The sequence below is a fragment of the Indicator indicator genome, chromosome 7, assembly GCF_027791375.1.
Source record: "Indicator indicator isolate 239-I01 chromosome 7, UM_Iind_1.1, whole genome shotgun sequence".
NCBI lineage: Eukaryota > Metazoa > Chordata > Aves > Piciformes > Indicatoridae > Indicator > Indicator indicator.
This window is the reverse complement of record NC_072016.1, coordinates 5,928,001-5,953,921: the sequence shown is the minus strand read 5'-3', so window position 1 is coordinate 5,953,921 and position 25,921 is coordinate 5,928,001. Positions and strand designations below refer to the sequence as shown.

The following is a 25,921-nucleotide window of genomic DNA, read 5'->3' as shown; positions in this document are numbered from 1 at the left end:
ATGAGCGTCTTGTCCTTTGAGTCTATCTGCATGTTGCTGCTTTCCCAAGGTATGTTTGAAGATGTCATTTTGCACCAGTGGTGTCTGTCATGGATGCTTTTCCATCTCCAGCTAGAGTCCTTTGTTCCCAGGAATGACAACTGAGTTGGGGGCTCTGAAACAGTTTCATGCAGAAGGGGAGAAAATAATGCCTGGAGAAACAGCTTTTTAAGAATCCCAACACCTGTGGCTGACTTGTATGTGAAATGTCTAATTGATATTGGAAAACTGATATTGTAATGATACTTCAAGTCCATAAATCTATCCAGTGCAATTATTTGATGTCTCCAGTGCTTGTGACTGTAAATTTTGGAGCTGAAGCCTGGCCTAGCTCTTGTTCTTGCACTACATCCCTGCATATGGTGAGCAGAGGGACTCTCCTGTGCACTGGAGTCAGGTCCTTTGCAGTTTTCATGCTCTCTGTGTCCCTGCTAGAAGGAATTTCTTCCCATAGATACACCTCTGTGCTCTGTCACCAAATGGTTTTTTAACAAGTGTGAAATCTACCCAACAAAAAAAAAGAGCATTTTTGCTGCTATAGATGACAGCCTGCATGCATTTTTATATATATATATTTTTAAAAGGCACTTTCTGGTGTTGGTGAGATTATCTGTTTGATCCCACAGTTTTGCTGGTCTTGGGTATGCAAGAAATTCATGCTGACCAGGAGGTGATTGACAAGATTTCAGCTGCTGGCCAGTGTAAGTTTGGTTTTTAAAACAAGTCATCTACTTTCTGAATGTCTTCCATCTGTTTGTTTTGGTTTGAGGTATTTTTTTTGTGGTTGTAGGGGGGGTTTCTGTTTTTGGTTTGGGGTTGTTTTTTTTTTTGTTTTTTTTTTGTTTTGTTTGGGTGGTTTTGGTTTTGTTTGTTAATTATTTTGTTTGTTTTTTTCCCTACCCAGTTTTGTTTATTATTTTTATCTATTGACCTCAATTCAATCCATAAAGTCCCCAGCAATGTTCTGGCAAGCATAGCATTGTGGCTGCTTCTACCCTAGCCCAACTTTTCCCCTTCTTTGGCATTAGCTCTTCAGAGACCTACTCCATCTTTCCCAAATTGACTGTTTGCCAGTTGGGTGTTTCTGCCAGCTCCTTCAGAGCCTGTTTGAAGCAATCCTGATTTAAAGAGCCACATTTAATTACAGACTTGATTTGTGATCAGACCTCTCCTGTGGCTGATTTGTTCAGGCTGTAAAGCCACCATGCAGTCAGTGGGGACAGCTGGGCTCTGGCTGGCCAGCACACCATGTTCCCTACAGCTCCTTTGGTGTCCACGCAGTCAGATACTTACAGACTGTATCACAGAATCACAGAATCAACCAGGTTGGAAGAGACCTCCAAGATCATGAGTTCTCCTGCTAGCCATCCTTTTATTTTGTCTGATAAATTAGTTTTTCCTGCAGCCTGGTGATCCCCAATCCTCACACTGCTGACCTCTAGAGCAACCTTAAGATTGTTTCTCCTTGCTGAGCCCATAGTGGGATTGGGGAGAGAGCAGTTTCTTTTGTGTACACTTAAGCAGATTGCCATGGTCAGTGGCTGTGGGCAAGCATCCAGGCTATTGCAGCTCCACGTTTGGATCAGCTGTGAGGGCTGACAAACTGGGATGGCTTTGGCAGAGAGGCTGTGCTCCAGCTTGTCCCCAGCACAGTGCTCCAGGGCAAGGCTGGTTGCCCTATTAGAAAACCCAGTGACCCAGAAGGGAATGCTTTACAACTTTCCATCCCTCATAATGTGGTATTAGAAAACCTCAATTATAAATATAAGTTTTTGCTAGCAGGACTGATCTGGAAAAAGAAAAAGGGGTGATAATAAAAATTATGATGATGGGGACAGAGAAAAGGCACAGATCAAAAGGGGTCTTGAAAAGTTGGTGTTCTTGCTGACCATATTGAGCTTCTGGACTCGGTTTCCCTTGAAGTTGGTTCTGGTAAAGGCTGTAGAGGTGATTTCTTTCATTTGTGGATTTGGTTGTGGGGCTTTTTTGGGTTTGTGTGGTTGTTTTGTTGTTTGTTTGTTTTGTTTTGTTTTTTTTTTTTTTTTGCTTGTTTGTTATTAGTGAAATGATGGATTTCCATTGCAGTGTAAGCACCTCAGAAGCTTGCTTTTTGGGAGTGGTCATATTCACAGGATCACAGGAGTGATACAAGGACACGTCTCTGAAGATGGGATAAAAGGCAGATTTTTGTGTGTGTGAAAAGTGTTTTGTGTCAGTGCCTCAGAGCTCTGCAGAGAGCTTGTGTTTAGAAAAATAAGAGTGTGTTCTGAAAACCATGCCACAGGGGAAGCACATCTGGCTCCATGAGATTCTGTATGCTTTGCAAACACCTTCTGGATTCATGTGCATGCCTTGGGCTGGGAGAGGCCGCAGGTCCCACCAGACTCACCCACCTCTCCCCACTGCTCACCCCTCTGTCCTCACCATGAGAGCTGCTCTCCCTAAAATCAATGACATTGCTGCATTGACTCATTGGATTTGCTGCTCCCCTGCCTTCACTGAGCTGCTGAAGCCAGGCTGGGGACCTGAAACCTAAGGCCTTGCAGAGTGTGAGGGCTGAACTGGCCCTGCTTCAGGCCAGCCCAAGGATGCATGGGGGCTTTGGGCTGTCCCCTGGCTGCCCCAGTCTGTCCTTGCTAAGCCTGTTTGTCTGGTCTGGCTGCTTTCAGAGAGTGAGACTGATAAGATGTGGTTTCACACTATGTATCTTTTTCTCCTAGTGATGCAGTGCTCTGCTTCCTTAGATGTCCTTTTCCTCTTGGATGGCTCCTACAGCATTGGCAAAGGAAGCTTTGAAAGGTCTAAGCACTTTGCAGGCAAGCTCTGTGATGCCTTCGACATCCATCCAGACAGGGTGAGTGTCAGGAACGTCTCATTTTAGCCTCAAGCAGTTTGGCAATGTGTGGAAAGGCAGTGATAACATGCTGAGTGAAACTGCAAAATTCAACCTAGCAGCTACCACGGGGTCAGATTTTTTTCAGGAAGATGCAGGACAAGTTTGTGAAGCAGTAGGATTGGAGGACACTTCTTGTATCTTTACAGATTTTAAGCAGTTACATTTTTGTCCTGAGAAGACATAAACTTTCAGGTTAAAGATATAATTTGGGATTTTTTTTTTTAACTGATCTTTATTTTGGTGTAGATGTTCATAGGTTAAAACAATTGTATCTTTTTATTCTTTTTCCCTGGAAAGTTGTGGAATTAGTCTCTGGGAAGTTAATCACCTTTCAGTACAGAGGTAAATGATACAGTCCTCTTGCTCTGCTCTTCTAGAAGGGCTCTGTGCCAAAATAAGCCAAAAGAGCAGAAGGGAAAGAGTTCATTGAAAGGCACCAGATGTACAGTGAGGTGTTTGGGGATCTGTGTACTGCTATAGGTCTCTGAGATGTCACCAGAATCCCCAGCTGCTAGTGGTGCAGTGTGCTTAATGCTGGTGTTCACCAGAGAGAAAAGAACAGGACTGGCCAGCTGGGGCTGCCAGCTGGAGTCCAAGCAGCTGGTCTTTACAGATACCTGGTATAAAATACACCAAGATCAATGGGCAGGTGTGGCTGTGTGTCCTGGTTTGAGTGTTCACTTCTAACTGGGACACTCTGCCAAGTTCTTTCTCATCCACTCCTGTTCTGGACCTGGGCTCAAATCAACAACCCACCAAATCTGCAAATATGAGATGTTCAGATTCTACTGCCTAGGTCTGCATTGAAGTTGGTTCCTAGGTGCAAGTCTCTGCTTCAGTCAATTCAGTATGAGCCATAAAAAGGGAATGTCCATTTAATCTGAGCCACCTTGCATCAGTCCAAGCCTCACATATGGGTGGTGACTCCTCCTCAGCGTTGCCAAGCTGTGGAAAGCTTCCTGTGCTGTCTGAGATCTGAGAGGTGAAAGATGTCCTAGATGAGAAAATGCTGGAGGGAAGTGGTGATTTCAACTTCCAAAGACCCCTGCAACATTTAATATTTGCAGATTTGGTAGGTTGGCTCTTTTAGATCCCATCCTTCCTCTAGTCTTTCTGTTAGTTCTCACACAGACTGGACTGAAAATCATTAACCTTTTCACCTTCAAAGTTGTCTCATTCCATAAAAACCTCTTGTAAGGCTTCAGTGAATTATGCTGGATATATTGCCCAGCACAGACAATTTAGTGTGGTTGCATTTTCAGGCATTTTCAAACATAGAAGGGGAGTTTAGAGAAGGTAGTGGAAAAATAATTGCTTTGTGCCACCTACTGTGCTCAGTGCCAGAGGGGGCTGCTTTTAGTCATGGAAAGGTTGCCTACAGAGCATATAACTGGCTTGGTACAAAAGGTGTTATTTATAAACTTATTGTCCTTGAAGCTACGAGCTGCTCTGAATGGCTAAATATAGATCTTGAGCTGCCTGTAACTGCAGCAGAGGCTCCCATTGTTTGCAGATGAACTTTTATGACTTGCTTATAGCCTATATAGGTAGTGCTGGTGTTGACGTTCTTCTTTGAAGCTCATTGGGAGTGCCAGTGGCTCAGTGTGGAAAACAGGAGTTTGTCTTGATACAGTTTAGTCTTCCCAAATCTGTGAACTGCTCAAAAGAGCAAAACTCTGACAGACATCTTTCATAGATAATCTTTAACCTTTTCTTTCAGATCCGTGTGGGAATGATACAGTTTGGCTCAACTCCCCACCTTGAATTCCCCTTGGATTCGTATCTGACCAAACAAGATCTGAAAGAGAGAATCAAGAGGGTGGTGTTCAGGTCAGTTTATTTTACAGCTCTTCTCTTTCTGGGCTATGAATGATCTCTGAGAGGTTTTTGAGGTCCAAACATCTCCACCTCTGCTATGCACAAACCAATTTGATGCCTCTAAGGAGGGATGCTCTGGTCCATAATCCAGTCTGCTAAAAACGTGCAGCCTGGTCTGTCTTCATCAGTGGAGGTGCATAGGGAAGAAAGTTTTTGGTGTCCCACTATAACGTGGTAAACAGCAAAGAGTTTTCCACGACCCTCCCAGCAGGCTTTTCTGTTTGTGCCAGCTGGTGGGTTCCATGTTGCTAAGGAAAAGTGAGTGTGGCATTGCCCCATGGTCGAGCAAGGGCAGGACAGTGTGCATTTTCTTTTTTTGATGGATACCATTTCCTTTGTCCTACGAGGTGAGGATGAATTGCTGGTCCCTAATAATATCTACATATGTGCCTGCTGAATTCCAGAGGATCAGATTTTCAGCTCAAAAACCTTTTTTCTTCTGGAATGTTAAGATTTGGATGTTTTCCCATGACTTCAGGGAATGGAGCCAGAAGCCCTTAGAGCCGCTTGAAGTCCAAATTCTTCACCTCTGAAAAATACATTTGGATCTACGAAGCATCTGACAACCACCTCAAAATAACACTCATTTTGATGATAGATTAGGTACTGCTATGGCCTGTGGGTATCTGCTCTTCCTTTAGCTGATCTGCATTAGGGCTAAAGGGTAGCTCAACACTTCTCATGGATGTCTGCTGCCCTCAGCATGGTGTACTTACTGCAAGCAAATGTGATCCATTCACTTCTGACTGTTTCAAGCAAGATCAATTGGCTGGATTGTGTTGGACTGATTTTGATAAGTTTATCAAATCAAGAAAACCTCTTGTGTAGTGTTACAGGAGGAACTTACCAGAAAACAAGATACACTCCTCCTCTTTGGCTGTTGCTTGTAAGTCTGAGAGCAGAGAAAGTGCAGCAGTGTTTGATGTCTGGCACTGAAATTCCGTGACGACAGCATATGGATGCTGACAGATCGAACAGAAATAATAACATTGTGCTTGGCCATTTCATCTAGTTCAAATGAAAAGCTGACATTTCAAAGTAGATAAAGTAGGGATGGATTCCAATTGGCTTCTGAAAAAAAGGGTATTTGATGTCTTGGTTGAGAGGTTTCTTGATGTGCTTCTGATGAACCTTTGGCCAGCCAGGCATTTCCTGACTCCAGCCCTGTGCTCCAAGCACGGAACTGGGAGCACTTGAAAGGAGGCAGCACCAGACCAAAGTGAAACTTTTGTGACTTATTCAGAGACTGCTGGTCTCTGTGAATGCTGTCCAAATAGCTTTTCAATTCACTAGCCAATTGCAGCCAAATTCAGTGGTGATCTTGGAAGCTAAAGTTCTTGTGACCTTCTTTCCTAGAAGTCAGTGGCTGGTTACAGGAGAGAATCTTTCTTAGTGCTGTTCCTGAGGAAAGGCAGCAGGTGAAATCCAAATCTCCTTCAGCTTCAGAAAATCCTTATTGGAGTACTTCCTTAAACACTCTTCTGCTGCATCAAAACCATCTCCAAATGGAAATTGATAAGAAGCTGAATTTAATGAGCTCTGGTGCAGAGACTCTTCATTAACTTTTTCTAATCCTCAGGGCTCACATGGAAGCAGCTTATTGAGTTCATCAAGATTTAGTCATCAAACTGACTAGGCACAATATATTTTCCCTCATGCACAGCACTTTTCACTGAAGCATGTGACAGCTACTGACATCTGGTCAGGAAACAGCAGATTTGGACATGCTAGGAACATACAGTCCTTGAGTATACTTTGAAATAATGGAGTGCAAACGAGGAAGTACCTAAAGAAAGAAGTTCAAAGCAAAAGGGCTTGACAGGTACTGAATTAAAAAGGTTTTGGTGAAAATAGAGGGTAGACAGAAAAGAATGAAGCTGGGCATGACGAAATGCTTTTCTGGATTAAGCAATTCAGGTGTGTTGTTCAGAAAGCTAATGGGATGTCTTTGTGTCAACACAGCTGAATGAGAACCTGATGCCCCTTTGCTTGCTCTGAAGGGACATAAAAGCTGACCTAAAAGGCATTCATAGGGAGTGATTTATAGCAGAGCTTGGACAGAATTTGAAGATGTGTAAATGTCTCTTCTGTTCTAGTGGCTTAATTACCAACATGTCTAGAGCATGTTCCCAGGGAGCTGAGCTCTCTCTAGTACCAAATGTCCAGTTGGGCATGACATATTACAGGCATTTCATGATGTGCAGGTGGAGAACTACCAAGAGAGGAAGAGGGAGACTTATGTTTATGCAGGATTTACCTCTTTGAGATGAGCAAATGTTTAGCTCTCCACAGCAAAGAGATAACGTGTTGTAAGGCAGGGATCAAAGTGCAGGCTTTTGCTCATTGTGTTGTGTTGTAGCAGGATCTTAGCCTGATGACGACTGAATGAGGAATATAGGAGGTTGATGTGAAGCTTTAGTTGGTCATATCAGGTGGCTTGTAGCAGGGGCTGGTGTGCCTGGGTAGCCTAAGTCTCTGAGTGTGGGAGGCAGGTGAGGGGTTGGGGCAGCCAGGGCTGATTTCACCCAGCCACCTTGGGATCCAGCTGCACAGTCCACCAAACCTGCAAGACAGAGGTGAGACCATCTCCTACCTCTTCTCCAAGCTCTCTGTTAGGTTACCCATGCCTTCAAGTGTTTGGCTCACCATGTAATCATGTCTACCTGAGCCTGACAGAGAGAATAATTTAGTATGTAATTGTGATGATATTTCATGATAAATAGAACATGGAGCCCAGTTCTGGGCAGCCATCTCTAGTAGTCATTTCAAGATAAATCTTGAAAGCAGAGGAGGAGAGTCCCCACCCCACAGAGCTTACTAGCAAGAAATAACAGCTAGAGTACATGTGCAGCCCATAAAAACAACCACATCTTGTCCTGCTTCTCCTAGACCTCTGTGCATGTTTAGCACTCCTCTTTTCATTCCCTTCTGCTTTATTTCCAGCACCCTCTGCAATGAGAGGCTCCTTCCCAGTTCACACCCAGTGTGCTGTTACCAAAGAGACTATAGCACTGTGCAGACAGTGGTCATACCCTTGCCTGCCTGCAGTTAGCATCTCTCCTCTTGGGTGCACTCTGCTGCCAGAGGGACTTCTCTTTGCCCTCCTTGGGTCTCTGTGCTGATGTGCAGCATGGCTTTTGAACAGATAGCTCCAGTGTCTACAGGCTCAGCAGGGCTCATGGGTGAAGGAGGCACCCAATTGCAAATCTTACTCTTTACTAATCTCACAAGAAATCTGTCTCAGGATGCCTACAGCATCTTTCACTAAAGCTGTTCTTGGGTAAGCTGTAGCCTTATTTTTCTATGAATATTGCGTTCAAGGTTGCTTTTCCTTGGGCTCTCTGGGCAGCCCATTCCAATGACCAATCTCTCTTTCTGTGAAGAGCTTCTTTCTCAGATCAAGCCTAAACTTCCCCCTGCACAGCTTGAGACTGTGTCCTCTTGCTCTGTTGCTAGTTGCCTGGGACAACAGACCAACCCCCACCTGGCTACAACCTCTCTTCAGGTAGTTATAGAGAGCAATGAGGTCTCCCTTGAGCCTCCTCTTCTCCAGGCTGAACACTCCCAGGTCCCTCAGTCTCTCCTCACAGGGCTGTGCTCCAGACCCCTCCCCAGCTTTGTTGCCCTTCTCTGGATAATTTCCAGCATCTCAACATCTTTCTTGAATTGGGAGGCCCAGAACTGAACACAGTATTTGAGGTGTGGCCTAACCATGAGCTGAAGTGGACAACTTGTGCCAAGTTTTAAATGGCCTTGTGCTTTTTCCATCTCCAAAACAAGAAGTGACAGGTACAGCTTTTGTGATCATCAGTGGCTGGTGCACCTTGTCTATGGTAGCAGTGATGCTGGCAAGCAATGTGGCAGATGAGAGTAGTGCTTTTAACTGAGTTTATCATGAGACAGCTGGAGCATTGGGTAGCTTTTCCTAACATTTACTCTGTAAAAGGTGCTGGTGAAGCCCCGAAGAAAGCATGCTTTGTGTTCAGTCCTTCTGAATTTCCAGGGATATACTAAGAAACCTTCAACGTTTCGGGACCTTTACTACAAGATGGACAGATGACATTTTTATAAAATCAAACCAACCTGCAGATCAAGCAGGGAGGAGAAATCGTGGACCTTGGACACTGGTGGACTGCAGACTCTCAGTTACAAGCTGGGACTTACAGCTCCCTGTCTTAGCTCTTGGTCTAAGAATGGCAGAAGGTCCCATGGAAGGAAGAGGATGATACATGACAAGAACTTATAGCACATGTAGGCATCATAAGAAAGGAAACCATTTTAGAATCATAGAATTGTTAGGGTTGGAAGGGACCTCAAGGATCATCCAGTTCCAACCCCCCTGCCATGGGCAGGCACACCTCACACTAGATCAGGTTGCTCACAGCCATATCCAGCCTGGCCTTAAAAACCTCCAGGAATGAGGCTTCCACCACCTCCCTGGGCAACCTTTTCCAGTGTCTCATCACTCTCATGGGGAAGAACCTCTTCCTAACATCCAATCTGAATCTACCCACTTCTAGTTCTGCTCCATCCCCCCAGTCCTGTCACTCCCTGACACCCTACAAAGTCCCTCCCCAGCTTTCTTGTAGCCCCCTTCAGATACTGCAAGGCCACAATAAGGTCTCCTTGGAGCCTTCTCTTCTCCAGACTGAACAGCCCCAACTCTCTGCCTCTCCTTATAGGAGAGGTGCTCCAGCCCTCTGATCATCCTGGTGGCCCTTCTCTGGACACCTTCCAGCATGTCCATATCCCTCTTGTAACAGAGGCTCCAGAACTGGATGCAGTACTCCAGGTGGGGTCTCACCAGAGCTGAGCAGAGGGGAGAATCACCTCCCTTGACCTGCTGGCCACACTTCTCTTGATGCAGCCCAGGATCTGATTGGTTTTCTGGGCTGCAAGTGCACACTGCTGGCTCATGTTGAGCTTCTCATCCACCAGCACCCCCAAGTGCCCTTCTTGAGGGCTGCTCTCCAGCCAGTCCCTGCCCAGCCTGTATCGGTTTTGACTGCCCACTTGTACTGCATTTCTGTCTGCAATACAAGAGGTTATTGTGAAGCAGCTTTTCCAGTCTTAATGAAGGGACTGCAATTTTCAGATGGAAAAACAAAATCAATCAAGAGACTTGTTGAAACTGGAAAAAAAATATTCAAATATCTGAGAGTTCTGATTCCTGCTTCAACTGCAGAAACACTCTGCTGTGTGTTAGAAGTTTTCTGGAGACCACTCTGGGATGGAGAAGAGGTAGGTAAGGATGAGTAGGTCAGACCTATGGATGAGAAGATGATAGGAATGACAGAATTAGATGTCTCTGTGGATGTGTTGTGTACCAGGAGGCAGAAACAGGCTGAGTTCCCCATTACCAAATGATAGACATTTGAAAATCAGATGGTAAGTTCAGTAGCAGAAAAGCTTTGATTTTTACTCTCCTGATTTTATTTCTTTTTCTTTCTAGAGGTGGGAGCACAGAGACAGGTCGGGCTCTGAAGTATATTCTCCACAAGGGATTCCCTGGTGGCCGAAACTCAAGTGTCCCCCAAGTCCTGGTCATCATTTCTGATGGAAAGTCCCAGGACACCACAGCAATGCCTGCAGTGCAGGTGAAGGAGAGACACATCATGGTTTTTGCAGTAGGAATCAAGTTTCCAAGGTAGGAAACTTTCCACAGAGTGTAAAATGGAAGCCCAGCTACCCAGAGGGGGAGATGGTCTTGTGCCAGTTAAGAATTTTGGAAAGAGAAAAGGGGAATTTAGGGGTAACACAGTCATGGAAGAAACACTAATTTGGTGGCTGGTGTAGAAGGAAGACCAGAGGTGGTGAAGGAAGCTCTTGGTGGTAGTTTCAGGCTGTGCCTAGAAAATTTGCCACAGATCTTGAACAGAAAGTGATGGAAAGTAAATAAATTACCATTGGGGGTAAAAAGGAAAATAATGATGAGGTCTAAATAATCCCATGCAGCACTACAGGCTGGGGACAGAATGGCTGGAGGGCAGCCAGGTGGAAAGGGACCTGGGGGTACTGGTGCTGGCAGCCTGTCCTGGATCAGGAATAGTGTGGCCAGCAGGAGCAGGGAAGTCATTCTGCCCCTGTACTCAGCACTGGTTAGGCCACACCTTGAGTCCTGTGTCCAGTTCTGGACCACTCAATTCAAGAAAGATGTTGAGATGCTGGAACGTGTCCAGAGAAGGGCAGCAAGGCTGGGGAGGGGTCTGGAGCACAGCCCTGTGAGGAGAGGCTGAGGGAGCTGGGGGTGTTTAGCCTGGAGGAGAGAAGGCTCAAGGGAGACCTCATTGCTGCCTACAACTATCTGAAGAGAGGTTATAGCCAGGTGGGGGTTGGTCTCTTGTCCCAGGCAACCAGCACCAGAACAAGAGGACACAGTCTCAAGTTGTGCCAGCGGAGGTTTAGGGTTGATCTTAGAAAGAAATTCTTCAAAGAAAGATTGGCCATTGGGATGGGCTGCCCAGGGAAGTGGTGGAGTCACCATCCCTGGAAGTGTTTAAGAAGAGACTGGATGAGGCACTTGGTGCCATGGTTTAGTTGATTAGATGGTGTTGGCTGTTTGTTTGGACTTGATGATCTCTGAGGTCTTTTCTAACCTGGTTAATTTTGTGATTGAAGTTAATTTCTCTCTTTCTAGTTTCTTCACTCTAGCAGATACTAACATCTGGCTTCTGCTGGCTTTGCTGACCTTGGCTGCATTGCTTTGTTGTGGCTGAGTGATAACAAACAACTGCCTCTGCTTTTCTACTTTCTTCTCTTGCCCTGTGTACAGGAGGGAGGGGAGGGAGGGGGAAGCTGTTGGTAGCCCCCTGCTTTTGTTCTTGTGTTGTTTATAAATTGGAAATAGATGTAAATATTGTATGTTTTGTACATATTCATTGCATTTCAAATTTTAGATTGTAGTTTTGCTTGTAAATACAGCCTCATTTGCTTTCCAGCTGAGCTGGTCTGGCAATTCTATGTTGGGGGGAATTTCAACCCACCACACTCTGCCACTGAGTAGGGCTATGTGCTGCTGCCTGAGACTCAACACAGCCAGGACCTTGAAAGCTGTTTGAAGGGTGTCATGGTTTTGTATCTGCTGTTTGCTGCACAGGATTTGTTTTGATACTGGATTCTTTGGAGATGACTAAGTGGTTGAACCCTCCTCTTGCTTGCCAGGTGGGAGGAGCTGTATGTGTTGGCTAGTGAGCCCACTGAGCAGCATGTCCTCTTTGCTGGGGATGCCAACGATGCTGCCAACGGCCTGTACAGCACCCTCCCTGGTTCTGTCTGCAGCACCACTGCTCCAGGTAACCCCTGGCTCCTGGCCCCACTGTCATGCCCATGCTTTGAGCTTGGACCATGTCACTGAGTGAGAAAAATGAGGCAGCATCAGGAAGTGTAGAAGGGAATTAGCAAGTGTGCACTTAAAAATAATTTAACACTTGTGTTGCCCAAACTGCATGGCATGCTTGCCAGCTGCCTCTCCAAATACCTGCAAGCTGCAGTGTCCTAGATCTTTCTGGGTCTCAGTTCACCTCTGAGAATAGTCCTTGCTCATGTAGTGGGGGATAAAGGGGCAGAAAATATAGAACTAGAGTGGTCTAGAGGTCTTTAAGGATCACAGGATGTTAGGGGTTGGAAGGGACCTCCAGAGATCATCAAGTCTACCCCCTCTGCCAGAGCAGGACCATAGAATCTAGCACAGGTCGCACAGAAATGTATTCAGATGCGTCCTGAGTGTCTCCAGAGAAGGAGACTCCACAACCTCTCTGGGAAGCCTGTTCCAGTGCTCTGTGACCCTCACAGTGAAGATGTGGAACCTCCTGTGCTGTAGTTTATATCCATTACCCCTTGTCCTATAACAGGGTGCAACTGAGCAGAGCCTGTCCCCTGCCTTTTGACACCCAGCCCTCAGATATTTATAAACATTTAATAAATCCCTTCTTAGTCTTCTCTTCTGCAGACTAAAAAGCCCCAGGGCTCTCAGCCTCTCCTCATAGGGCAGTGCTCCAGTCCCTTAAGCATCCTGGTAGACCTCCATTGGACTCTCTTGAGTTAGATCCCTGTCCCTCCTGAACTGGGGAGCCCAAAACTGGATGCAGTATTCCAGGTGAGGTCTCACTAGGGCATTGTAGAGGGGGAAAAGAAAGAAAATCAAAATACATGAATAGTGGAGGCACCAGAAGGGCTGAATAGTTGTCATTGAAAGGTGAACTCAGCAATACGAGTTTTATATCAAAGCAAAGGAGGCTAAAGAGTGAACACCCCCGAATGTGGGGTAGTTTGGAGAGTTAGTCAGCAGAAAATTTCCTTTCTGGGATCTCAGGGAGGCTTTTTGAAGCACTGCCTGCTCTGCTGCTGGCTGGTAGATGAGGAAAACTAAGCCATTTCAGAGTCTTGCTCTGCTCCCACACAAACCTTTTATTTTCAGGCAATCGATCCTGGTTTGCCTTTGTTGTTTGCTACAGGCTGCAAAGTTGAATCCCACCCTTGTGAACGCAGGACCCTGGAGACTGTGAAAGAGCTGGCTGGAAACTATGTGTGCTGGAAAGGCTCAAAGCAGCCAAAGGCAGTGCAGGCTTCACTGTGCCCTTTCTACAGGTAAGCTGGGCACCTGCATCTCTAAAAGTGAGTGGGGCTGGAAGCAGGTGAGGGTCATGCACTGCATTGAATCTGCTGCTGATACTCAATACCATGCTGCTGTCATGGCAGCTTCAAAATGAAAGTGCTGGCTGGAGCTAAGTATTATGGGGTTTGAAGTTCAGATTGTAATGTGAGAGGCTTCCTGTTCTGGTTGCAGGTTTTGGTTTCTAGGTTTGGAGTGTTGCTCCTTTCCCCTGGGCAGGCTGCAGCTCAGGGGGTGTGGGGGCAGCTGGCTTCTGCTGCTGCTTTTTTTTGCTGCGCTTTCCTGCAAATAAGCAAAGTTAATCGTGCGTTTCATCACCTCATTCAACTCTTTCTCTCAGCCCAGAGGTTTTTGTGTTATTTTCCCTCCCATCTGTGGTGGGAGAGAGGGATTGTTGAGAGTGGACTGCGTTACCCTAAGACAGTGAGAGATACAGCGATAAGGCTTTTGTCTGACCATGGGTTTTTGCTGTGCTGAAGGTCCCTCATAAGATTGATGCAAACATGATCTCTATCTAGGCTTAGACAGTCACTCCCTGCTCTGACCATTGGCTGATCTGAGAAACAGAGGGTCAGAGAAGGAACAGAGGCAAGCAGAAGCCCAAGAGTACCACAAATATTACAGATGAAATTAGGCTTCATTTCCTACCTGCTGAACTGAGATGTTTTGAAGTTTACATCTCTGTGCTGACTCTGCTGTAGAGCATTTCTAGGTTGTTCCCTGTGTTGGTGCTAGTCCTGGTTTTACCTGCACAGGGTTTTTTTCCTTCGGAGAAGTCCCTTTGCCTTTGCTTGGTTGCCCTGGGGGGGCTTGGAAAGTATTGCCCTGAGGGGAGGCTCCAGTCACTGGCAGACAATCCCCCCAGTCATAGTGTGGCAGCACCAAAACCAGGACACAAAATGCTGCATGAGGAAAATGCCTTCTTTCTTGGGGAGAGGAGAATGGAGCTGAAAACCCATAAAGCATGTCAGGTCCTTCAAAACAGTATTGTCACTGCAGGCAGTACAGCAGGAGAAATGCATTAAAAATGAGCTGTGAAGGGAAAGGCAGCTTCGTGCTCTCTTTGCTGATCAGAATTGCTGAGTGAAAGTGGTGGTGTACAGAAAGTGGGAGGGGGGATTGTTTTCCCTTTGAAGAGGTGCCTCACGTGTCTGTTTAATGCTAGGCAGTCAGATTAATGTCTGAAAGTCATCCCAGATCTGGGCTGTGCATTGATGGCTTGCTGCATGGATATACTGGGGGATGGTGGTGTGGACAACTTCAGGCATCTCCTAATGGCTGTGAGTGTTTCTGGATATTTGTACCTCAGAGCCAAAGTGGGAAAGCAGAACAGCTCGTGGCTTGCTTACAGCATCACAAAACTGATAGGTTTGGTCATAGCTGCCCTAAGTTTGAGCAGCCTTAATGCAGAGCACTGGAAAATGAGCAGCAAGATGAAGCTGCAGGTGTTAGAGAAATAGAGACCTCATCACCAGGGATGAAAAAAAGCAGAAATCATCTCAGTGTCAGGAGCCAACATTAGCTGCCTTCCTGCATACAGCAAATATACACTTCTGCTCTAGAGCTTAGGGGTTTTTCATGTCACCTTAGGGTAGGGAAATGATGGAGGCAGCTGGAAAAATCCCACAGGGAGGCACAGCTGAGGGCCGAGGATTTCTTCTCAGCCCATACCTTGCTTATCCACTAGTCACGGTAGGATGTTAGATGCCAGAATTAATGTTGAATAAGAAATTCTCACTGTAAAAAATTTTCTTTTTATTATGATTTAGAACAAAAAGCAACTGGAAAAAAAATCATTTGGAGCCTTAGAAATACAGCCATCAACTTTAAATGTAAAAATGTTCAAGTAGAATTCAAAGCCAAAAGAGCAGATTTTGATGAATCAATGTGTGGGTTTTGCTGGTTTTTTTTTTTGGCCACACCATTCAGAATGGAGATTTTATTTTAAAACACTTGTTTTGAAAAATTGCTGTTTCAAAGGGGAAATTGTTTCATTGAAAAACACAGCAAGGGCCAACCTTAAAGATATCTATTTGATTTTTTTAAATCCATGCTAGGTTTTATTCTTCCTCTTTCAGATGGAAGAAAGTCTTGATAAAACACCCATCGAGATGCTTCCGAACTGTGTGTCCAGGTAGGACTTAGCCTTTTTTTTTTTTAAACATCTATTTACAAAGCAGGAAAGATAATGACTAAAGAAAAAAAAAAAAAGGAAAAAAAAAGAGATTTTACTTCTAATAATTTTTTTCCAATTGAGAGATTGTGATCATTAGAAAGAAGTTGATAGTACATCCAGATTGGTTTTGTTTTGTGGCTATTTATGACCAGAGATCGTTTTGGATTGAAATATCTCCTCATCATAGAGCCATGAGGATGATTAGGGGACTTGAGCATCTCCCCTATGAAAAGAGACTGAGATCCCTGGGGCTGTTTAGTCTGGAGAAGAGAAGACTGAGAGGGGATCTGATCAATGTCTATAAATATCTGAGGGGTGGGTGTCAAGTGGAGGGGGCCAGGCTCTTTTCAGTGGTTCACAGTGACAAGACAAGGAACAATGGGTTCAAACTTGAACATAGAAGATTTCACCTCAACATGAGGAGAAACTTCTTTACAGTGAGGGTGACAGAGCCCTGGAACAGGCTGCCCAGGGGGGTTGTGGAGTCTCATAATGTATCCACCTGGATGCATTCCTGTGCAGACTAGCCTAAGTAATCCTGCTCTGGCGGGGGGATTGGACCTGATGATCTCTGGAGGTCCCTTCCAACCTCTGATGTACTGTGATACTGTGTGATTTGAGGAGTCAGTTAATTGTCAGCTGCTCTTCTTCCTGGGGCAGAAGCTTACGCAGCTTCCTAGTACCTGTAAGCAGTCACTGCTCTCCAGCTGGGGAGCATGCAGTGAGATGCCTCCACTCATTCACTTGGTACCATGAACAGCAGCAGCAGAGAACCTGACACTTGCTGATTACTAGCATATTTTTGCAGCTGTGGAAACAGCTATGGTCCTTCATTTCTGACCTTAGCCCCATGATTTTGCTGGTTCAGATGAAAGTGGCTTTATTTTTTTGGCCAGTACAACATTGAGCAGAGGGCAGGCCAGACTCTGATCTCTTCATTGCTGGTGTAAATCAGGCAGTGCTGCATGACCTTCAGCAAATCTGTATGTACATGAACATAACCTCACTGAGGAAATGATGGGAAGGCACAGTCTGGTTTGCTCTCTTCACTGCTAGCTGTTGCAGAGCCACCCCAAAATGATACTGCCCTGGAGGTGAGGGTGCACATGGCCTTGCAGCAAGAGAGGCAGAGGTGTGACCCTTTTCCACCAGTGGCGATGCTCACGCTGGCACAGAATGGGAAGGGGCATGCATCCTGCTGACTCCCTGTCTTTCCTTTCCCTGGTCCCATTTAGACCCTTGTGATTCCCAGCCATGTCTGAATGGAGGCACGTGTGTCCCAGAGGGACTGGACAAATACCACTGCCTCTGCCCAGTGGGGTATGGAGGAGATGTCCACTGCGGTAGGTGTGAACCTGCACTCTTCCTCCTTCCCTGCTGGCCTTGTCCAGCCTGTGCAGTGCCTGTTGTGTGGCCAGAGGGACAACTGGGCTTGGGCTGTAGCCTTTAGGTTTTCTCTGGGAGACAGGCCGAGTTTTTTCTCATGCTGGCTGTGACTGTGTCAGGCTCATTGGCTCAGTCTTGCTGCTCAGAAAGTTTGTGGATGTGGAGAGCACCGATACCAACAGTCTCACCCTGGTGTGCCTGCCTTTAGCTCTAAATGCAGGTGTCCTGTGAGCAGGAGAACAGGAAACTGGGAGAGATGTAGGTATGCCTCTTGGTCCCCTCTCTGCACACATGGGCCCAGGAGGGACTCCTGATCTTGGGGGTTCAATGTAAGAAACCCAGGAAGGTCCTGATCTTCAAAAAATGCTTTGTACTTCCTTGCTCCAGAGCAAAGACTCCCACTTTGAAGTGTCTCAGGGTGTTACAGATGATGGGCTGGTGCTTGGACTCTCTCCCTTCTCCAATATCTAATACTGAAACTCAAAGTCTTTTCCCCAGAGTACTAAGAGACTGGAGTTGTCACCTGTAATTTGAAGTTTGCCAACCAAAAGTTCAGGCATCCCCCCAGATTCCTACAGGTATTTCTTGTTTCTAAAGGCTTATATGGCATCCAACCAAAATCAAAGTGCACTTCTGGCACAGTTGTCCTCCAGCTCACGCATATAGAGTCATAAGGGTTGGAAAAGACCCTTAAGATCACTGAGTCCCACCATAACCCAACTGTCATGACTACTAAGTTATATCCTAAAGCACCCTATCTACACGCTTCTTGAACACCTTCAGCTGAGGTGCTCTGCATATGACAAATTGCTGCCTTCCTTTTCAGCACCAAAGCTGAGGCTGGAGTGCAGCGTGGACCTCCTTTTCCTGATCGACAGCTCAGCAGGGGTCACGCTGGAAGGATTCCTGCGCTACAAAGCATTCCTCAAGAGGTTCCTCCAAGCAGTGATGGGCCAGGACTCGCCAATGAACGTGGGGGTGGCCCAGTACAATAACCATGTCAGGATACCCATCGAAGTGGGCCAACACAAGGATGCATTCAGCCTCATGAAGGGCATTGATGCTTTGAATTTCAGTGGAGGAGGAACCCTGACAGGCAGAGCCCTGCAGTACATCGCACAGCATGGGTTTAGGAGCAGTCCAGTCTTTGCAGACGAGCAGGATAACCTCCCACGTGTCGTCGTCTTGCTCACTGACTCCAAGTCCCAGGATTCAGTGGCAGAAGTTGCTAAGTATATGAGGGACCAAGATCTCTTTCTGATTGGTGTAGGCAGTAGCTTCATGAGAGCAGAGCTGACCAAGGTGACTGGCAATCCAAAGCAGACCATTGTCTACTCAGACCCCCAGGACTTGTTCAACAGGATCCCACAGCTGCAGAGAAGAATATGCAGCGTGGACAATCCTGAAGGTAAGACTGTGATATGGGCATGGAACAAGTTTGTCTATCCATGAGGAGGTCTCCTGGACTCCAGGGGGGAGGAGGGAAGGACAGAAGGATCAGTGCCCTTGTTTGTGTATAGGGACAAGTGCAGAGTCCTACATCTGGGGAGGAATAACAACAGGCACCAGGACAGGTTAGGGGCTGCCCTGCTGGAAAGCAGCTCCACAGAGAAAGACCTTGGAGTGCTGGTAGACAGCAAATTCTGCATGGAACAACAATGTGCTCTTGTGGCCAAGAGAGCCAATGGGATCCTGGGATACATCAAGAAAGGTGTGTCCAGCAGGGCTAGGGAAGTTCTTCTACCTCTCTACTCTGCCCTGGGGAGACCACACCTGCAATACTGTGTCCAGTTTTGGGCTCCCCAATTCAAGAGAGACAGAGACCTGCTGGAGAGAGTCCAAGGGAGAGCCATGAGGATGATTAGGGGACTTGAGCATCTCCCCTATGAAGAGAGACTGAGAGCCCTGGGGCTGTTTAGTCTGGAGAAGGGAAGACTGAGAGGGGATCTGATCAATGTCTATCAATAGCTGAGGGGTGAGTGTCAAGTGGAGGGGGCCAGGCTCTTTTTGGTGGTTCACAGTGATAAGACAAGGAACAATGGGTTCAAACTAGAACATAGAAGATTTCAGCTCAACATGAGGAGAACTTCTTTCCAGTGAGGGTGACAGAGCACTTGAACAAACTGCTGTGGGAGGTTGTGGAGTCTCCTTCTCTGGAGACTTTCCAAACCCACCTGGATGCATTCCTGAGCAGACTACCCTAAGTGATGCTGCTCTGGCAGGGGGGTTGAACTTGATGATCTCTAGAGGTCCCTTCCAACCTCTGATATACTGTGACAGTGGAGCTCAGAGGGAGGTGGTAGTGCTCTAGGTGTGGGGTTTGTCCTGTGGTTCACCTTGCCCTTGCTATTCAGTAGCTTTACAGTGCCCAAGCAGCTGAGGGGTGTCCAAGTTGGTGACTTTGCAGAGCTTCATTTGTGACACTGTGTTTTTGTTGGTTTTTTTTTGTCTTCAGGAAGGAGTGCATGTGGATTCTGAAAAATGCTTTGTTTGAACTCTTTTTATCCAGGCTGCCAGGCACAGTCTCTTGATTTGGTGTTTGCAGTGGATGCCTCAGCTGGAGTTGGCCTGGAGAATTTTCTGCGGCTGAGAGGCTTTGTCAGGAGCAGCTCTTTGCACTTCAGCATCAACCGGGACGTCACCCAGATTGCCCTTGTGGTCTATGGCAGCAAAGCTCAGACTGTGTTCGCGTTGGACGCCCACGGGAGCAGTGCAGCTGTCCTCCAAGCCATCAGCCAGGCGGCGTTCCTCGGGGGCTCGGCCTCTGCCGGCAGCGCCTTGCTGCACATCCTTGGTGCCGTGATGACCGTGCAGAAAGGAGCAAGGCCTGGTGTCAACAAGGCAGTGGTGGTGCTCACCGATGGAGGGGGCATGGAGGAGGCAGCTGCCCCAGCTCAGCAGCTCAGGCACAACGGCGTCTTGGTGTTCGTGGTTGTTGCTGGGGACGCGCAGAGGGACGTGCTGCTGAGGGTTGCTGGCTCTCCAGAATACTTGGTCCATGTCTCCTCCTATGGAGACCTGCAGCATTACCAAGACCTCATCATCGAAAGAATCTGTGAAGGTGAGAGAATGTCCTAGCCTTGGTCTCTATGCTGGTGCCACCAGCTGTCATTATCATAGGTTTTCTGATGCTTTACAGAGTGAGCTCAATACTACCTTTTTGCATAGGGCCACAAGGCTGATCAGAGGGCTGGAGCACCTCTCCTATGAGGACAGACTGAGAGAGTTGGGGCTGTTCAGTCTGGAGAAGAGAAGGCTCTGAAGTGACCTTATTGTGGCCTTTCAGTATCTGAAGGGGGCCACAAGAAAGCTGGGGAGGGACTTTTTAGGCTATCAGGTAGTGACAGGACTAGGGGGAATGGAATAAAGCTGGAAGTGGGGAGATTCAGGCTGGACGTGAAGAGGAAGTTCTTCACCATGAGAGTGGTGAGAGCCTGGAATGGGTTGTCCAGGGAGGTGGTTGAGGCTCCATCCCTGGAGGTGTTTGCAACCAGGCTGGATGAGGCTCTGGCCAGCCTGATGTAGTGTGAGGTGTCCCTGCCCATGGCAGGGGGGTTGGAACTGGATGATCCTTGAGGTCCCTTCCAACCCTGACTGATTCTATGATTCTATTGTGCAGATGGGAAAACAATGACAGAGAGAGACCTGGAAACTGTCCAAAGCAATCTTAGAGGAACAGGAACCAACTTTCCTGAGATTCAATTGAGTGAGTGAGATTTGGCTTAGTTTGAATGGTTCTTTCCAGCCCTGCTAGGTCTAGGTTCTACCTTCCATGAAATTAAAAAAAGGAGTTTGCTTTTTTTCTGATACTGCTTTAAACCTGCAGAATTTGCTGTTTGTTACTGTACCCCTTGCAGTGTTGCTGTGGGGTGCTTCATGGGACACGTTTCTGCAGCCAGCAAGTGCTGGTCCATGAGATAGGTCTCTGCTGTCTTGTTCAACAGGTTTTTCCCCAGAGCTGCAGAGTGATGGGTCTGAAGGCATAATCACAGAAACAGTCAGGTTGGAAAAGACCCTCAGGATCACCAAGTCCAACCCAGAACCCTACTCTACAAGGTTCACCCCTAAGCCATATCCCCAAGCACCACATCCAAACCACCTTTAAACACATCCAGGGTTGGTGACTCAACATCTCCCTGGGCAGCTCATTCCAATGCCTGACCACTCTTGCTGGGAAAAAAAAAAAAATCATAGTTTCAGGTAGTTGTAGAGAGCAATGAGGTCTCCCTCAGCCTCCTCTTTTCCAAACTAACCATCCCCAGCTCCTTCAGTTGCTCCTCATAAGATTTAATCTTCAGCTTCACTACTCTCCTCTGCACTGGCTCCAGCACCTCCACATCTCTCTTGTATTGAGGTGCCCAAAACTGGACACAGTACTTGATGTGTGGCCTCATCAGAGCTGAGTACAAGGGGACAATCACCTCCCTACTCCTGCTGGGCACAGTATTTCTGATACAAGCCAGGATGCCATTGGCTTTCTTGGCCACCTGGGCACACTGCTTGCTTGTATTCAATTGCTTGTCCATTAGAACCCCCAGGTCCCTTTTATCAGACAGCTCTCCAGCCACACCTCCTCAAGCCTGTAGCATTGCTTGGGGTTGTTGTGACTGAAGTGCAGGACCTGGCATTTGGCCTTGTTGAAGCTCATCCTATTAACATTGGCCCATTGATCCAATCTATCCAAGTCCCTCTGTAGAGCCTCCGGTAGATCAACACTTCCACCTAGCTTGGTGTCATCTGCAAACTTACAAAGCCCTTTGGGACATGGTTCAATGGCTGTGGTAGTGTTAGTCAGTGGTTGGACTTGATGATCCTAGAGGTCTCTTCCAGCCAAAGCAATTCTGTGATTCTGTGACTCCTGTCCATCCTTACTGTCCTGCTACTGAAGTTCTCATGTGGGCTGTCAAGACTTTGTGTGTTGCACAGGATTTAATCATAATGTCAGAATTTGTGCATTTGGAAGCCTTCAGACTGTTAAACTGAGGGCCTTTGGACAACTTGTGATTAATTTTGTTTGCAGCACCAAATCTTCATCTCTAAAATGGGAGGGAAGAGGTTTCAAATATTTGTGTCACAGCTCATATTTGTGCAAAGGAAAATGCACTTTCTTCAAAACTGTGAGTCCTGAGGGCCAGTCCCCAGCTGGGAAAAATCTGATTCTGCTACCAAGTTTGAAGCACTTGTGTGCTGCGTGTGAGTGTCCATGCTTGATGGAAATCAGCTTCTCAGAAGAGGTAGCAGCTATGGTTTGCACACAGTGGTGGTGAAAGTGTTTCTAGTTGAAATGCTGTGCCTTGATTCTCGTTCAAAATAGTCCAAGTTTAATGTTTAGCTATTTGCTTTTGCTCTGTTTCAACCCATTTGTAAAAGCAAATGAAGAAGTATGTTGAGCTTCAGCACAGTCAAAGGTCCTTTTCATCTCTGGGCATGCCCATGGCTCTTTCAGGGGTGGAAAGTACTACAACATAGTCTCTTTGGGGTGAGGAGCTGATCTTCTGGCAGACTCTACAGAGGGTTTCTACCTGGAGCTTTTCAGTGTGCTCTAACTGCAGTGTTACTTTCAGCTGTTTTATTCTAAAAACAATCTGCTGTACCATGAAATTAACACCACAGATGAAGGGGAAGAGATGGCAAGGTTCAAAGAGTCAGGGTAGTAACATATCATTTCCTGAGACTGAATTGCAGCTTTCATTTCATGTGCAGGTAATCCCTGTTTGTACTAGATAAGCAAAGGGACCAAGGGTGATGGAAAGATAAGGACTTCATTCAGTCTCACTCCCAAGTCTAAGACTTAATAACAGAACCATTGTCTCTGAAAGGACTTTAAAAAGATTATGAATCATGAGAAAAGTAATTGAGAAACAGACCCTGCCTTGGAACACCTGGAATGTTGTATTTATTCTGAGGCTCAACTGGAAAAAAAAAAAAGAAAAAAAAAGATCCAAGGTCTAGGAGAAAAAAATCTCCAAGTATTTTTCATATATATATATATATATATATATATATATATATATATATATATGAACCTGATTAATGGAAATGCAAGTTCTTGGGATCATCAAAGGATAGAATCCCTGAGGTACAAGAAGCTTGTTTAAGGTGATGTTATGGTAACGTTAGGCTTGAGTTGAGAGAAAGGGTGTCTGGCCAAAACAGCATGTTTACTCCAAACAGGGACCACCAAGTTGTGCTGGAGAGCAGCTGTCATGGGTATGGAGGTGCTCATGCACATGGAGGTGTTCATGTGTCCAGTGCACATCTCTGAAGAAGCTTCATTTTGCTTTGCCAGCCTGTTTGATGCCAGTGTTTTAAGATTTATTAGTAAAGTTATCCTCTCACCTGGAACATCTAGCAAAACACTCTTCCTCTTCTCTAGGTTAAGAACAGAGGAGTTTGTCAGCTGTGTCAAGGCAGGGTTGTGAGCTTGCACTCTGCTATGCTAATGTGGTTTTCCAATCCCATTAGCTCCAGATGACTTTCCCTGATGTTTGAGATGTAGAATCATAGAATTGTTGGGGTTGGAAGGGACCTCAAGGATCATCCAGTTCCAATCCCCCTGCCATGGGCTGCTATTTTTGCAGCATTCCTGGTGGACCTGGGTCCTAGCTATTAACACTCTGCAGATGTACCTGAGCCTGCTGTTCTTCTTGTGGTTTTTGTTGTTTTTTTTTTTTTTTCAGAAGCAAAAAGCCCTGTGAACCTGTGCAAACCCAACCCGTGCATGAACCAGGGGGTCTGCATCCTTGGGCCTGGGAGCTACCGGTGCGAATGCCACGGCTGGGAAGGACCCCACTGTGAGAGCAGTAAGAATCAGAGAATCATAGAACTGTTAGGTTGGAAGGGACCTCAAGGATCATCCAGTTCCAACCCCCCTGCCATGGGCAGGGACACCTCACACTAGATCAGGTTGCTCACAGCCACATCCAGCCTGGCCTTAAAACCTTCAGGGATGAGGCTTCTACCACCTCCCTGGGCAACCTGTTCCAGTGTCTCACCACCCTCATGGTGTAAAACTTCTTCCTAACATCCAATCTGAATCTACCCATTTCTATTTTTGCTCCATTCCCCCTAGTCCTGTCACTACCTGACTTCCTAAAAGTCCCTCCCCAGCTTTCTTGTAGCCCCCTTCAGATACTGGATGGCCACAATAAGGTCACCTCGGAGCATTCTCTTCTCCAGACTGAACAGCCCCAACTCTCTCAATCTATCCTCACAGGAGAGGAGCTCCAGCCCTCTGCTCATCCTGGTGGCCCTTCTCTGGACACCTTCCAGCATGTCCATATCCCTCTTGTAATAGGGGTTCCAGAACTGGATGCAGTACTCCAGGTGGGGTCTCACCAGAGCTGAGCAGAGGGGGAGAATCACCTCCCTTGACCTGCTGGCCACACTTCTCTTGATGCAGCCTAGGCTCTGGTTGGCTTTCTGGGCTGCAAGTGCACACTGCTGGCTCATGTTGAGCTTCTCATCCATTAGCACTCCCAAGCTCTTTTCTTCAGGGCTGCTCTCCAGCCAGTCCCTGCCCAGCCTGTATCGGTGCAGCAGATGGCAGCCATTCTGCTCAGCCCCCTTGAATGGATCCCACATCTCTACCTCTTCCTCAAGTAGAGTAGCAGCTGGCCAGGTCTTGGTGCTGACATGGCCTCTGTCACAGGGAGAGTGGAAAGGTTTGGGCTGCTGAAGGGAACAAAGGCTTCTCAAGAAGCTATGCCCTGGGTTATACATTCACTGGGTTGACTGTGTGGGGACTCCAAGAAGGTCTAATAATTTTGGTAATCTTCTTCCACTCTGTTCTGTTCCTTTTTGCTCTCCTAGAAGAAACAAACTCTCCTTGACTCCTGGGGTGGAAAGCTCTGGTTCCCTTTTAATGAGAGGACACCCAGCCCTCAGATATTTATAAACATTTATTAAATCCTCTCTCAGTCTTCTCTTCTTCAGACTAGAAAGCCCCAGGGTTTTCAGCTTCTCCTCATAGGGCATATGCTCCAGGCCCTCAGTTATCCTGGTAGCTCTCCATTAGAGTCTCTCCAGCAGATCCCTGTCCCTCTTGAACTGGGGAGCCCAAAACTGGATGCAATATTCCAGGTGTGGCCTCACCAGGGCAGAGTAGAGGGGGAGGAGAACCTCCCTGGATCTGCTGGACACACTCCTCTTAACGCATCCAGGATACCATTGACCCTCTTGGCCACAAGGGCACACTGCTGTCCCATGGATAACTTGTTACCCACCAGGACTCCCAGGTCCCTCTCCACAGGGCTGCTCTCCAGCAGTTTCCCTTCTAACCTGTACTGCTGCAGTTTATTATTCCTTCCCAGATGAAGGACTCTGCACTTTACCATGTTGAACCTCCTTAGGTTCCTCTTTGCCCAGCTCTCCAGCCTGTCCTTGTCTTGCTGAAAAGGTCCCTAAAGGTCTTATCCCATCTGTGTGTTTCTGTTCCACCACAGGAGTTCTCCGCGGTGATTCTCCGAGGTCCCTGCTCCTTCCTTCACACTCCCGTGTGCAGTGGAGCTCAGGTGGCTTGCAGCACTTCTCCAGAGCCTCAGGACACACCAAAAGGCACAGGGGTCAGACACACTGACACAGATGCTCTGACTCCCAGGCATGACCCTGTCCTTGGCAGTGATTTTGTTGCCCCAGCACAGGGACTGTGCTGAGGCCGTTGCGGGTTGCACACACTGAACCTCCCGGTGCTCCCTTTCTTTTTTTTAAATTGAAGTAAATATTTGTGTGGAAGTATTTATTATTGTTGGTATTTTGCATTTCCTCATCCAGGTTTGAGTGCTCTGAGATTACTATAATTATTGTTTTTATAAAATTGTTCAAATTGTAACAGACTTCTTGAGAGATCTTTGAGGTGGTCTGAAAATCTGTGATGGTCTGAGCAATCCTGGAGCTCCTGTTGAAGGTGGATAAGAGAGTATGAGGAGTATTCACT

The 25,921-nt window shown here is 46.7% G+C and overlaps 1 protein-coding gene across 1 annotated transcript; it reads left to right on the top strand.

Moving 5' to 3' along the window:
- On the top strand, nucleotides 1–25,564 carry VWA2 (von Willebrand factor A domain containing 2). The gene is made up of 13 exons (XM_054382327.1): nucleotides 1–49; nucleotides 666–740; nucleotides 2,760–2,893; nucleotides 4,656–4,765; nucleotides 10,266–10,460; nucleotides 11,975–12,105; nucleotides 13,267–13,399; nucleotides 15,503–15,558; nucleotides 16,836–16,943; nucleotides 17,813–18,394; nucleotides 19,496–20,047; nucleotides 23,667–23,789; nucleotides 25,431–25,564. The coding sequence occupies exons 1-13, from the start codon at nucleotides 1–3 to the stop codon at nucleotides 25,562–25,564; spliced, it is 2,382 nt and encodes a 793-aa protein (XP_054238302.1).
- The last annotated feature ends 357 nt before the right edge of the window (nucleotides 25,565–25,921 follow it).